The 15,812-nt window shown below is 27.2% G+C and overlaps 3 protein-coding genes across 9 annotated transcripts; 2 read left to right on the top strand and 1 right to left on the bottom strand.

Annotated features, from left to right (window-relative positions):
* Positions 1-451: 451 nt before the first annotated feature.
* Positions 452-7,026, bottom strand: LOC100747321 (DNA polymerase alpha catalytic subunit). 3 transcript variants are annotated; one of them, XM_003488339.4, is made up of 22 exons: positions 6,872-6,887; positions 6,417-6,608; positions 6,031-6,343; positions 5,664-5,949; positions 5,185-5,601; positions 4,667-5,035; positions 4,344-4,548; positions 3,997-4,265; positions 3,811-3,927; positions 3,553-3,736; positions 3,355-3,483; positions 3,102-3,277; positions 2,790-3,030; positions 2,593-2,732; positions 2,312-2,517; positions 1,956-2,217; positions 1,691-1,865; positions 1,414-1,580; positions 1,085-1,330; positions 938-1,013; positions 654-853; positions 452-522 (listed from the first exon to the last, which is right to left on the bottom strand). In XM_003488339.4, exons 1-22 carry the CDS (start codon positions 6,885-6,887, stop codon positions 520-522), a joined length of 4,389 nt encoding a protein of 1,462 aa, XP_003488387.2. In that variant the 3' UTR covers positions 452-519. The 3 variants fall into 3 exon arrangements, with proteins under 3 accessions (XP_003488387.2, XP_033175876.1, XP_033175877.1); XM_033319985.1 differs by lacking the exon at positions 452-522 and having other exon boundaries at positions 556-853; positions 6,872-7,026; XM_033319986.1 differs by lacking the exon at positions 452-522 and having other exon boundaries at positions 556-853; positions 6,417-6,605; positions 6,872-7,026.
* Positions 7,027-7,043: 17 nt separating this feature from the next.
* On the top strand, positions 7,044-9,711 carry LOC100742423 (transport and Golgi organization protein 11). 5 transcript variants are annotated; one of them, XM_012383993.3, is made up of 5 exons: positions 7,044-7,173; positions 7,638-7,868; positions 8,023-8,117; positions 8,275-8,426; positions 8,889-9,711. In XM_012383993.3, the coding sequence occupies exons 2-5, from the start codon at positions 7,643-7,645 to the stop codon at positions 9,097-9,099; spliced, it is 684 nt and encodes a 227-aa protein (XP_012239416.1). In that variant the 5' UTR covers positions 7,044-7,173; positions 7,638-7,642; the 3' UTR covers positions 9,100-9,711. The 5 variants fall into 5 exon arrangements, with proteins under 5 accessions (XP_012239416.1, XP_033175880.1, XP_024222391.1 ...); XM_033319989.1 differs by having other exon boundaries at positions 7,093-7,173; positions 7,729-7,868; XM_024366623.2 differs by lacking the exon at positions 7,044-7,173 and adding an exon at positions 7,339-7,362.
* A 1,439-nt stretch (positions 9,712-11,150) lies between these two features.
* LOC100742299 (YTH domain-containing family protein 3) lies at positions 11,151-15,796 on the top strand. The gene is made up of 4 exons (XM_003488383.4): positions 11,151-11,525; positions 11,627-11,654; positions 13,315-15,002; positions 15,095-15,796. Exons 1-4 carry the CDS (start codon positions 11,490-11,492, stop codon positions 15,140-15,142), a joined length of 1,800 nt encoding a protein of 599 aa, XP_003488431.1. The 5' UTR covers positions 11,151-11,489; the 3' UTR covers positions 15,143-15,796.
* The last annotated feature ends 16 nt before the right edge of the window (positions 15,797-15,812 follow it).

Genomic DNA, 15,812 nt, shown 5'->3' with positions numbered 1-15,812 from the left:
TTATATATTCGTTAAAAATATTATGTTGTTAATTTATCTTCATAATGTATTTTTAATGTAAATGCACGAAAACAAGTTATTGTTAAATATACATTTTTATATATAAAGATTATTATTTAAAATTGTTTCAAATTGTATATTGTGTAACACTTGTAGTGATTTTAGGATAAGGCATTAATAATATAATGTACTAGCTAGAGCATATATATCATAAACTTTCAACAATAATTGCATATAAATAGCAAACAGTGAAAAACAATGAATGCTAGAAATTATTTTGCTCCTATTAGTGCTATCTACCTATCTATTGTTTCTATGGAGTACAATCAGAAAATAAATTGATTATATTGCTATTTTAATATTTCATGTCTTTTATTTTTACATATAATAATATCAAAAATATTTACATTATAATTTTTGTAAGAAAGAATAGGAAAATAACATTAAGATATTAAAAAAACGTTCAATTTAATGAAATATACTTACAGGAACAAATCTATTCATTATCTATTAAATTGTTTACTGAAACAGCAAAAATTAAAATTTATATGTTCAGTTTTTGTATTTGGTAATTAATTACAAATATTTTTAATTTATATTGTTATATAGTAATAAATTATATAACAATACTTTTTCTAATATATATTACCTACCATTTCTTCATTATCTAACCCATCTGATATTTCTAAAGTACCTGCACATAAACTCGATATTTCTTCTTGTTCATCATTGTTTGAAAAGATTGTGTCCAAACATACAACAGAAAATGCATTTCGCCTTAACATTTTTTCTACTGCCTCTTTCAGAGAATCATAAGCTTCTCTCATACCTTGCGGGTATTGAGATAACAAACCTAACAATAAATTCATTTAGAATCAACTGTTAGATAATTTTCTGAGATCTTATTTAAAAAAGAAAAGAAAGTGAAGATAGTTACTTTTATACTTTGACTGATTCACATCAAAAAGGTGCAGATAAAAACACAGTTGATTATACAGTTTTGTATCTGTAAACTTTAAATAAATATAAATAATATATAAAGTATCCAAAATATTTGGAAACAGTGATATATCTTTTAACTTACGACTCTATGTAAATCACCATCATTACATTTCCTACAAATTGGATATAGTGACTCGAAATCTAATGGTATCCATTGTGTTTGATCACCACATAATGGATTTTCACATTCTAAACATCCGTTATAATACTCGTTAACTAATTCTCGTATAGAAAGTGTCACTACATTTTGTATTGTATTAGCATATGTCCATGGTTGTACTTTACATTCTGAATTTGAACAGGAAGCAAGCGACAATCGATTTCCAAGCTATGTAATTTTTCAACATGTAGTAAATAAATAGAAAGATATGTATAGGAAAAAAAACTTATTTTTTATAATTGATTTCTTACCTCTTCATTTACAACATCTTTAATTATAATTTCTGACTGACATTTTTCGCTTCTACAATTAAACTTCAAAGGGAGACAATACCTAAATCTATCTTCTTCCATTAATAATGGTATATCAGCATGTTCTTGATGTATTATTCTTCTAGATTTATAAATGTTTTCCAAGCCTATGAAAACGAATTTGATTTATATAATACAGATCTATATTATAAAATTTATATAAAATAAAATTTAAATAAAATAATGTATATAAAATTGATGTCAAGTAAAATTGTACCTAAACATTTAGCTAACAAAACATCATCAATTCCTTCAATTGGTTCGCAAATTCGCAAAACGATAGGGAAAATTTGACTCAGTAAATAGTAATTAACATCTATTTTTAAAGAATCACTCTTTTTATATTCATCAATATGATATGCTCTTTCAGTTGCAGATTTTTCTGTTCCATCCTAACATACAGAAAAATGACTATATGTTTAATAGTGTTTATAAAAATAATATATAAATATTAAATAGTAGTGAAATCGACAAACACAAACATCACATATAATATAAGGGATGGTGTCTCCAGCTTTCCACATTCTACCACCTTCTTTATTTAATCTTAAAGCTACTTGGACATGAACTTGTTTAGTATCCGGATATTCATTTGGATTTTTTGATAACTGTTTCGTAATAATTAAAGAAGATAAAGGAACTTGATTTTCTCGAACATTTTGTGCAACATCATGTAATATACTAAAAATTTGTTCTATTCTATCGTCACATGATTTATCAGAAAGAAGATGGTCCAAAATTTTTCTAAAAACGATCATTGTTATAAACATTATTAGATATAACATAATATTTTAGTCTATATAACATAATATTAATAATCTACCTATATTTTGCTTACCTTCCAACATCACAAGCTAATTGACACCAATCTCTTCTCACAATATCAAGACCTTTATGTTCTTGTGTTAACTCTATTTGCCCATTAGGTAATTTTGTCATTATAACTGCAGCATACTTTTTCTTTTGTAAAAGTAATAAATAACGGAAAACACCATCAATATCTAATTCTACTCGTTTATATAATTTATTCACCTCTTGTTTAATCTACACATAGTTTCTATTAGTATTATTTTTCGGATACAAAATAAATAAAAAGAATATTTTTGATATAATATGTACCTTTTTTCCAACAGAAAACACTTCTTCATATTCTAATAAACCTGTATTTATCATTATGGAATCAGTATCTCCATATATAACTTCATAATTCAACTTTTCAACAAGGCTTTTTGTATGTTGCAAAATTTCTCGACCTTTTGCTACAATAATATTCAATATTTTATACATACATTTACAAATAAAATTCTATACTTTACCTGTAACCAAGGCAGCAAGTCCTTTAGCATAAAATCTACAATGAGTTGCACCCAAACAACCATACATAGAATTTGCTGTAAGTTTCAAAGCCAGTTGTCTAATATTGTATTGCATCTTTAATTCAGGTGAAATATTTGGGGTTTTCATCAGTTTTTTCACCTCTCCTCTACTTTCAACTAATTTGCAAATTTCAGTTGGAATTATTCCAAATTCTAAATTTGATTCAGGAATTGATAAATCCTACATACATGTTTATAAATAAAGTTAAAAGTATTAATTAATTTTTAATCCATAATAATAAATAAATTTACCTCGTACTCAGCATATGCAGCTCCAGGTATAGTAGTAAAACATAAATTATATTCCTGAATTATACTAGGATATAAAGAATTAAAATCCATTAATAAAATAAGTTTATCATAAAACCCCTTTTTTGGATCAAGAACTAAGCCACCAACATAAGCCGCTTTCTTTTTACTAGTATTTTCTACATATAGAACAATATTAATGATAAATATATTATGAAGTAGCAACTGCTCATATATTTAAAAAATATACTATTACCTTCATTCTTTCCTTTTTTCGTAACACGTTTATCAGGTGTTATATAGTTTTTCAAATGGAATGCATGCAATAATAAATATTCATTTCTTTCTGCACGTCCTGCTGTTAATGTTCTCGACATAACATTCCCTACATGAATAAAATAAATATATATTAATTGAAAGATCTATGTTATTTGAAACGTTTATATATACTTACCAGCAATACATGTAATTTGTAAAGCAAGTGGGAGAACATTAAGTTCAAAAACAATAGATAAAATGTATAATGCTTCTGTTAATGTTATTTTAATTAAATTATCTATTTTATTAGGAGTATCATAAAATGATGCGCATTCACCAGATTTTATTTCCTTACATTCATTTTCTTTTTTCTTCAATACCTGTTAGAATAATTAGGATTTCACTTTTCTAGTTATGAACGTCGCACATATAAATAATTATTAAATATTTTTACCGCTGTGCAAAGAGATTGCAAATCATAACTTCTAAGTTTGAGATTTAATTCTTTAGCTGAAATTTGTATGTCACAGATAGGTCGACCAGCTGCTGCTTGATTTAAATTTACTTTTCCCTAAAATATTTTTACTTCTTTATGATCAACACAGTGTTCATTATAAATGTGTATGACTATATTTCATACCCTTATTAAAGGAGGTATAGACCGTCTTAACCTTCCAAACCTGCTCCAATTTGAAACTTTCAATGTAATCATTCTTTGCATTAAGATATCAAATTGGAAGCCACAATCATACCCAATCAATAAATCAGGATCTGCAGTATTTATTATTTTTAACAGTTCTTCGAGTAAATCTGTTTCTGTTTCAAATTTCATTAATGTAGTATATGAAATATTTGAGAGCACTTCTCGTGCTTGTCTTGGCCAAGATGTATCACGTGGATGTGTAATCACTACATGAAATAATGTTAAAATATATCAAATACTGAAAAAATACACATTTGAAATAATAATTTAATAAACAATCATACAACAAAAATGTCGTTGAAATGGTGGTTTTGGTGGTTCTTTATCAATATGATATTTATGATGCATAAGTATTGTAATCATAACTATTTCATTCTGTTGTAATTTTGCATTGAAAGATGTTCGTATATTTAGTGTTGTTATTACTAATGGTGGTAATGTTTGAGACTCAGAGAAAACAGATATATTCTCCATCTTCATGCAATTTACCTATTCAGTTATAACATAATTGAGTTAATATGTTATTATATTATATGTTAATTGAGTTAATTAGTTAATATGTATATTTACTGGTCATAAATTTGATTAATAAATGAAACTGATATACCTTTATTTTACACCAACTGGTTTGTACACCAGTAGGTAATGGAGACTTAATATCTAACCAACATGGTCCCTTAATATTTCTTTCAATTAGAAATAGCTCTAAAGAATTTACTGTTGTTCCAAAAACACTTTCTATTGATGGTCCAGAGTAATCAGAGGGAACAGGTGGGTAGTTTGCAGAATATCTTACTTCTAAGTAATCAGACTTTGCTGGAGTACCTTCTTGTTCAAAAGCATAATTTTTTGAGACTTTGCAGCTACGAAATTCCTTTATTCCTAACTTATTTGCAAATTGATTAAATTCTTTATACACATCTTCTATTGTATTTAATTGTTCCTCATCATCATTTCCTTTCAACGATGTTTTTACCTAAAATTTACATTCCTATAATTATTTTATTAAAGCTAAAGAAGAAAAATTATCAATATATAATAGATGATATATAAAAATTGTTAATAATATAATAATAATAGATATTATATATAAATATATTTTAAAATATGCTTGAGTACTCATACATATACTCTAGGAAGAAGATAAATTCTTCGTGGAATATTCTTTACTGTTAAACAGCAAGAACGGTATTCTTTTATCGAGGGCACAAAAACTTTTCCAAATAAATATACAACTCCAGGTTGTTTATATGGATCTTCATATGCATCCCACCAATAAAATCTAAATACTTCTTCCTTGTTTGCATTGGTTACAAGTGGTAAAGGCACTTCTGTAGTATCAGTAGGCATTTCAATATTTGATATTTGTGTTTCAAACTCAATATCTAATGATTTATTAAAATTTTCTAAATCAAAGTTTTCTTCTTCAGCATCTTTATTTTTCATTTGAATGGTTGATTTATTTTTTATAAATTCTTTATTAATAGATGGCTTTGGCTTTTCATTGTGATCTATACTGTCATCTTCAAAATCTGCAGAGAACTGTAATAAGCAGAATGTAGTCCAAGTATCATTTCAAAATATTATTAACTAATAAAACTTACATCTTCAAGATTTTCACTTTCTGTTTCAATTACTTGACTGATGCTTGTTTCTTTAAGATCTTTTTCTGATTGCATACTCAATATTCTAACTTCTGAATTATCAGAATCATCTATAATTGTTTGACTGCTATTTTCATTTGAAGTAAAGTTTTCTATTTGGGTAATTGATTCTGCTTGTTTATGCATTTTTACCTTTTCTGGTTTATCAAATATTACTAAATCATCATCATCATCACATTGCATTTTCTCATACCCAGAAATTAATTCTATCTTTTTTTCTACATTTCTAAGAAACCATAATATTATTGTAAAAGTAATACTAAATATATTAAAACACAAATGTCAAATGTATAGAAAAGTTAATTACTTTTCACTTAATTTTGGTGTAGTACAAAATTTGTTCCTCAAAACTGTTTTTGGTTTTGACTGCGTCGGGATATCATCTTTTTTTAGTTCAGACATTAAATCTCCTAAAATACTATCATCGTCCAATTTAGCATCCGTTTTCCTTTTAGACGACATATTCATTAACATATTTTGAATGTTTCCTTTCTTTTTGGCATGATCTTTCTTGCTTTTTCTAGGGCCTGCAACTTTATGCTTTCTTGCTTCTTGTATGCTTTCATCATCTAAATCGTCATCAAAAATTTCTCTACCATCTTCAATATAACCACTTTCTCCTTTTATAACAAATAATTATTTTGTAATACTTATTCTTACTTCTAATAAAAACAATAATTTTGAAGTTATTACCATCATCAATAATCCAATCATCATTTTGCCTTTCTATTACAGTTTTGCTATATTCTTTTTCATCGACTTCCTCATAAACATTTTCCAATTCATCAACTTCATATTTATGTTTACTACCTTTTAATTGTTTCAATTTTTCTAAAGCTGACAACCGTCCAGTTTTATCAAACTTCTGGCGTTTAGCTCTGCCTGCTGAATCCATAGATAATACAATTTGATAAACATTTATAAATTCAAATTTTATATCAAAATTCAATTCAAAATTTTTCTCATCTTTAATTATTACAAGAATATCTTAAAGTAATGAACCTACCGTATTCAATAAACATTTGAAAACGGAACAAAATATTCTTGAATTTAATTAAATAGATAAACAATAAACGCAACGAAATGTAAGTAAAATTTTAAAATTAAGAAATAGAATTCGTAAAGAATTAAAATATTATAAGACTTACATTGTGTGTCACTCATATTTTCCAAAAATAAATTGTTAAATCAGAATGTAAAAAATATCATAAATAGCTAATACTGCAGGAAACAAAATTAAAAAACATTCACACATAGAAGAAAATCAGAGCACTTGATTAAGGTTTTAATGGCAGATACATTTAGTCATTTTGGCGGGAGTTTTATTGAAATCGATAACTTTCTAATTATCGATTACTCTCGATTGGTACAATTGTAACTTTTGTACATGAAACACATTACCAACTTCGTGCAAAGAGTTTGTGTTCAACGATCGAAAAGTTGCAGACAGGTAATTATTCAAGCATTTAAGAAAAGTATTTTTTGCATGTATAATTTATTGTAACAGTTACTATTAATAAATGTAATTTATGGTGCACAATTATTTTTATTCTGTTACCGTTATGGAAAATTTAAATCGTATAGTTTTTGTGTCGTCATTGTATTGTCTCATACTGTACTGTGAAATTGTTAAAAACATGTAATTTGTTACAATAATCATTAGATTATTTCGTTTATCAATTAATTAACAAAGATAGGAAGTTCTCTTACTTTTGTTTCGCTTAATAAAGTATAAATAATTGTATTGAATAAGAAAGAAGTCTTTTCTCCATTTATTACGTTTTATTTTTAATCTCCTAAAATAAAGATATAAAATACCATGACTTATTTATGTAATATTTTACAAGTCAATGTAACAAATTTAGTAAAAAATATAAAAAGTACAGATCTGAATTTTGTTTTTAATTATTTTAGTTATAATGTCAAAAGCACATAGTCCTACTGTTTTTAATGGAGAGGCTGACAATTTTTATGACCCAAATTTTACTTTGGACATTAACAAAAGGATGCGTGTACCAAAAAGTATTCGTGTGAGTGGCGACTACACAGATGAAGAAATAGCTGATACCAATGGTTCTAGCTGGAATCAGATTGTTGCAGGAGATAAATTTGAAATGCATGTTCCAGACAGAATTTTAGTTGTTGGTAAATATATAATCTTCTGTTTATTAATAAATTTATATGTTAATTGTTATATCACAAAGTTAATTTTTTTATTAAAAATATATTTTACAAAATCATTAATTATACATAAGTAAGGTGAAACTTGTTAATGCTAGATATAATTAAATAAATCTAGGACAAGAACAACATGTTGGAACTAGAGCACCACCAAGAGAAATTACATTAGAAAATGCTGTTTTACCACCTGAAGCAGGCATGGTTAGAGTGCAGGTAAATATTTAAGATTATTAAATGAATTTAAATATATACTTTAGAGATTTATTCTTAAATATGATTTAATCAGCAAAGATTTTCTCATATTTTTTTAAGGTTTAGCATTTTCCCATATTAGAATTTAATATCTACAATTTTCTTACTATATTGATAGACTCCACCAAGGATTTTGACACTGGATGACCATTATTTTCCGGCAGTTGATGAAGAAGAACCAAATTCATACCCAACAGAAACTAAGGATTCATTATCATCTAAATCACATGGACAATATTCTACAGAAACACAAATAGTTAGGTATGCTAGGTAATAACTAATACTTTTCAATTCATATATATAAAATTATATATACAAAGTGGACCAATAACTGATCATATGAAAATATGAAGAAACTTGTATGTAGTATGAGGAGAGTCATAATGTATTAGTAGCATTTCTTTCTTTTTCTCCATTCTTGGTGGAATGTTTTTACAGATTTCGAAGATAGTTCTACTTTTCTCACACTGTATAATTTTATTTTTAGTAAAATAATAGAGATCTCAATAATTTCAAGTATATATAATATAAGATCATTTGATATAAAAAAAAGAGTAGAATGACAAAACTTTACATTATAAGAGATGTCCCAAATATGTTTGCACTGACGTAACGTGGCAATCGTCGATTTCATAAAACTTTCGATTTGGTAGCATATGAAATAATTAACGTTATTGGTCCACTTTATAAATATATTACTTTTTTCTTAAGAATATATAATTATTTTTCTAGAGAACAGACACCCTCATATAGTGCACTTAATGTTTCTCTTCCACCTAGTGAAGAGATACAACATTTACGTCGACAAGTAGGGAAATTAAATCGTCGAGTAATGGCAATCGAACTTGAGATGTTGCAACGTCAACAAAGAGAAAAAATTTTATATGCGTTAACATTAACGTATTTAATTCTTAAAGCTTTTTCATGGTTGACCAGAAACTGAATTTATGTTAAGAAAATACAAAATATTTGTATCTTGTGTGAAAAAATGGAGCTCTTTATCCATATAAATACAAGATATTCTGGAAGAGTCTCCTTTGCTCCTAGAAGACATTTGTAACCAAAGACTCTTTATCTTGAATATGAAATTACAACATATTCAAAGTAAACGTATGTATCGTATATATTCAAAAGTAAGTTACTCCTGATACTTGCATGAAAGTACTATAATTAAACTTTTAAATATCTTATAAAATTCAATGTTTGTTATATTTATATCATTCTTTTTTATTGTTTACTATGAATTGAAACTCTTTCTTACTTAATATATGTAAGAAAATTGAATATATACGATACTAATCTTTTTAAAGTAATTGAATTTGAATTTGAGTATGTTTGTAAAAAGTAATTTGCATGATCAAATAAGCAGAACATGATTCCTTTTGATCTATTAAAGAATCCATTTTACACGAATAATTGTAATTGTTTAAAAGTGATAAGCTATAAACAAATATCAGGCTTAATTACAGTATGTGACAGATAATTGTAAATTTGTAAAAGTATGGAAAATGATGTTATGAGATTCTAGGTATTGAAATTGAAATTTTGATTTCTATTTCCTCATTTACTGTAGTTTAATTATATATATAGTTTAAAATATTATATTATAGCACAATACATTGATAAAATTATAATTAATTGTTATGAATACTTAATTTAATTCTAGGTTCGACGTATTTTTTGTGGCCATGATATTCACACCATTGTACATTTATAACATACATAACATGTTATTAATGAAAAATAAATAAATAATAAACTTGTAATAATTTTCTTTTATTAATACACGTGCTACAAATTTATTGCAACTATCATAGTTTACATCTTTAAAGATTTTTTATATGCTGTAATATAAACCTTGGCTTTTAAGATATTGTTAAATTCATAGCAAATTTAGCATCTGAAATTTTTAAATATATTAAAGTTTGACATCAATTTCTTTTTATTTACATCAACAAAAAAAGTTTTTTAAAGTATCTATTTTCAATTTATCCACCAAATGAGAAGCTAATCCATATTTTCAGTAGATATCTATCAATATATGATATAATAAATGAATGTATCAAAATGCATAAATAAAATGATAATATTATATTATTTCTTGCATTATTTATTTATTATTCATTACAAAATGTCACTAACTATATTGCATTATCGTATAACAAATTACACAACAATTAAATTGTTATTATCATTATTACTAATATATCACAATTTAAATTTTAACCTTATATACAAAATGTTACATTTTTCTATGTTCAGATATCAATTACTAAATATAACTTCAATCAAATTTGTTAATAAATCAAAACAAAAAGATTTGAAGATTGATTGATATTTTCATAAATATGTTACGGTAGTCCTTTTTGGCATTATATATAATTAAAAACATCATACACTTCTAAATCCATATTATAAAAAATCAATGTTTTATTATATTTTATTATGTACTAAAAAATAAAAATTAGACATTATTTTAACATTATTTATTCTTACTTAATAATGCTTTCGATATTATATTAATGCATTATATATAATATAATTATTATAGGAAAAAATTACTAAACTGTTTGTATATATTCTATATTAGATTTTCATAGTCATAGAAACAATAAATGAAATTTGTATTAAAATTTATACATGAAATTTTTCCTATATGATGTATACAAATATTATATCGCATCATATCATATATTGTGTGAATTAATTCTGTATTACACAATGTGTACGAACTAAATTCATCAAAACACGACCATACTCAACATTGAGTCTCTAGTTTCTAGCTCTAATCATCAGTAGAAAACTAGTAAATACGAAGATAAAAAGGAAATTTTCATACTGTGCAATAACATTAATATATCTGTAAGATACATATAAAAATAACAGGAACAACATATTTTTTAATTTAATCTATCTAATCCAATCATATCGGACTATAGGATAACACACGTTCGACGGAATAATCGTATAGGGACCTTATTGTTGCGAATGTTAGACAATCTGTTAATACATACGAGAGGTCAGTGTACGTCACGTAGTTATTATTCAGAGTTGAGGATTTTGTGGAAATTTATCTGTCTGGAAGTGTAACGAAAAAAGATTCCTGAGACTCTCTCGCGGCAAGACATTACGGGAAAATAACGCGGAGGTCTCAGGTTCAGCGAATTTCATAGTTTGAAGACTTCCCGTAAGAAAGAAGTGTCCGCGGTACATCGAGTGCTATAACGCTGGTCGCATGTAATTGTGGTATTGCGTTTGAAAAACTTTATTTTATTAAAGGCACAGCCGTCTATTTGGCGTCTGTGAAGAGAGGACAAGAGTGTGTGATAGGTTATGTCAACTGGATTGGCAGGTGCTGTTTCAAATCAGGTCAGTGTGTTGACTTGCTACCACACCGCTGTACTGCAGATACCTTTCACTGAAGACAGCCATTCTAAATTTTGTATATTTTTCCATGCAACGGAATGCAGCGGATGAAAGGACAAACTAACAGTCAAGGTGAGACTTTGTATTCTCCTACGATTTTTTCTTTTTTTCATTATTTCTTTCGGTGATGTGTAATTCTAAAAACAGACGAACTGTTCATTATAAAAATTATTGCATGCGTGCATAGATTTTTGTACTCCAAATAGTATAATTACTCCGAGTTTGTGTCTATTGTGTGCAATTTTATCAATGCCTGTCGGTATCACGGTAAGTTAATGCACGCAATTTTTTTTAAACTAATACGAAGTGTTGTTATCTATATTTTTAGCCGATCTTTATATAGGTATATATACATAGTGCATTAACCTATCTGTATGCTTTAGTATATATCGGATATGTTAGGTTATCAATAGCATTATTTCATAGCATTTTTTTTAATGAATTCAGAATCGTGTTCGCTTATATATGTGTGTGTGTGTGTGTGTGTATATATATATATATATATATATATATATATATATATATATATATATATATATATATATATATATATATATATATATATATATATATATATATATATATATATATATATATATATATATATATATATATATATATATATATATATATATATATATATATATATATATATATATATATATATATATATATATATATATATATATATATATATATATATATATATATATATATATATATATATATATATATATATATATATATATATATATATATATATATATATATATATATATATATATATATATATATATATATATATATATATATATATATATATATATATATATATATATATATATATATATATATATATATATATATATATATATATATATATATATATATATATATATATATATATATATATATATATATATATATATATATATATATATATATATATATATATATATATATATATATATATATATATATATATATATATATATATATAAATAATCGGATAATTTGAAATATTCATAAAAATCTTAAAAGATAATACGTTCATATATCGGCTACGTCATACAGTTAAATTATTAAAAATATTACATAATTTAGTAAAAAAACCAAAGTCATTTATTTATATCGATTTGTTAATATTATGAAATATCTTATACAAGATATAATCATTAAACCAGAGTAACCTACTATTTTGTGTATTATAATTAATATTTCACTGTATTCAAAATTCGATTTCTATACAAAATCTTGTAACAGGGTGTCATTTCTAATTATTCATTATTGAAATTATGTTTTGTACTAGAAGATAAAATAAAGCCTTTTTTATGTGTTTTGTAACACATGTAGTTTTTACCAATTTTAATATGTTGAAATTTTCAATATAGAATTGTTTATAGCAATTACTTGGAAAAATTTCTCGAAATTAAGAAATTAAAAAAATTTTGCTAAAAGACAATTTCTTAATTTTTAATAGTAATGTGTAGTTATTGTGCCATATATTCTATATGATTTTAAATTCTGAATCATAGGAATATTTTGTTTTATAATTGATATTTTGTTGATAGTATTTGATTATTAAATAGAAATATTTCTAACAATATACTGGGACATTCAATTTCATTTAAGAATTATCATTTGAACTAAGTTGTTAAAGAATTCATTTTAGACTATTTCATCAAGAAAAGTTCATTTTATATACTAATGAAATGAAATTTCATCCTAATAGTGAGCAATGGTCCTAAAGAACACCAGCAGCAACCACAGACAGAACATGCTGGTGGAGAAGATACTGGATTTGATTCATGGAGAGGAGGCAATAGTACACATCATTCTAGTTATCCAATTGGAACTGGTGATCCATATAGTCCTTACTATGCAGGTACTTCATTCCCTTATCAAACATTTGGCGCTGGGGATGGTACTTGGTCAAATGGAACAGACCCCGTTGCGTTTCTTTCTGGCTATGGAGGTCAAATAGGTCACGATGCATATGGCATGGATGGAATGTTTTCTGCTAGTGCAGGAGGTGGTTTTAGTACATTTGGTCAACCTGCTTTTAATTATTTTCATGGAAATGGTGATTTTAGTGCTTGGGGCACTCCAAGAAAAACACGCTATGAAGATTATTATCAGGCTCCACGTGGAAATGAAAATTATCCAACACCTAGTAATGCAGAAATTAAGACTATTGAACAAAGTGTGCAAGGCTTGTCATTAGGAAGTGGAGAAGTTCCACGTCAAGAACAAACTTCATCTAATCAATCAATAAAACCAGAAGCAAAAGAACCTAGAAAGATAACATGGGCCAGTGTTGCAAGTCAACCTGCAAAGCCTGTTCCTCCACTTTCATCTTCTCAAGGAATGAAAAAAAAGGCTGGAATGCCACCACCACCTATTGTGCCAGGGAAGCACAATATGGATATTGGAACATGGGGTGAAGGTAAATCTTCTGCACCTCCTCCAACAGCACCACCGCCACCACAAGTACAGCCTCCTGTTCCACCACCCCCGCCATTGGCTCAGAGACAGAGACCTCCTCCTCCTCCACCATGTTGGAATAGACAACCTACAACACCTCCATCACCTCCACAATCGCAGATTCATATGCCTCCACAACAACAGCACCAACACCAACAGCAGCAACAACAACAACAACAACAGCAGCAGCAGCAGCAACAACCTCAGCAACAACAGCAGCAACTGCAGCCACAACAGCAGCAAATTACACAATCACAGTCGCATCCTGTCTTAGATAAGCTGAAAGTGAAGAATGATTATAATCCTGTAGAATTTGATGAAACTGCTCCTGGAGCTAGGTTTTTTGTAATCAAGTCTTACTCTGAGGATGATATTCATAGATCCATTAAATATGAGATTTGGTGCAGTACTGAGCATGGTAATAAAAGATTGGATCAAGCATATAAAGAAGCCAGTTGTGAAGGTGCGCCTTTATATTTGTTCTTTTCTGTCAATGGATCTGGTCACTTTTGTGGTATGGCACAAATGGTGTCACCTGTTGATTATAAGAGCAATAGCTCTGTATGGTCTCAAGATAAATGGAAAGGCCAATTTCGTGTACGTTGGATTTATGTTAAAGATGTTCCTAATGTGCAACTTCGTCACATTAGACTAGAAAACAATGAAAATAAACCAGTGACTAATTCAAGGGATGCACAGGAAGTCCCTCACGCAAAAGGCATAACAGTGCTGCGTATATTACATACTTATCGACATTCAACTAGTATTTTTGATGACTTTGGACATTATGAACGTAAACAAGCAGAAGAAGATCAACGTAAGGCTCCATCAAATGCTATACAACATCATCACTCTTCCAATCATAGAAATAGAGGACATTCAGATTTATCAAGGGATCATCATCCTCATCAATCGCATTTACATCATCAACGCAAAGTAAGTGACAGCATTATGATATTATAAATGTAATGAAATTCAAAATTAATTATATGGTAGTACTTTTTTAAATGATGTATCTCTTTGTATAGGATCGGGATGGTGGTCGTGGTAGAGGCAGAGGAGGTTCACGCCAGTAGCGATGGATACAACAAGAATATAATACTGTTCATAATAGTAATCATCGTAAAGAAAGCATGCTACGACTAATTATCGTCTTACTACTTACCTTTGCTTTCTTGGATACACAAAAGGCTTCTAATTCCTGTGAAAACTTGTCATCATTGAGACTATTTCCTTCTGTTAAATAATCAACTTGTATGATAATTAGCGTCATGACGGCATCATAAATATTATCTGATCATAACTACCATGAAGAAGAACGTAATTCAATTTCAAGGGATATTGGGTAACCTTGCTGACAGTTATAAGCATATAGTGTGGTGTTGCGTGCTATTCATCGAAAGGTGTTTCTTAAACGTACAAATTAAAAATGAGAGAAAAATGAAATATGGAACAGAAGAAAAAACTGTAATATATGGACTAACCCTTGTAAAATGCTTAAACTTTTGTTGATAATGAAAAAATCTATGCGAGAACAATATTGTAAGCAAGTGTCATTTAAATCAATTACCATTTTAAACTTTGATGGACATATAACCTGGTGCCTGTGGCTGAAAGGACTCACCTTTCTTTGTTATAAAGGTGCAAGGGCTTATTACAACGTTTTAAGTTTATGTGTAACAATTATGCTTGATCATTGGATAATAATAGAAATTATTGTCAACTGATTATTTTATGCATATTCTA

The sequence above is a fragment of the Bombus impatiens genome, unplaced genomic scaffold, assembly GCF_000188095.3.
Source record: "Bombus impatiens unplaced genomic scaffold, BIMP_2.2 scf_0225, whole genome shotgun sequence".
Lineage (NCBI taxonomy): Eukaryota > Metazoa > Arthropoda > Insecta > Hymenoptera > Apidae > Bombus > Bombus impatiens.
This window is presented reverse-complemented; position numbering and strand designations above follow the sequence as displayed.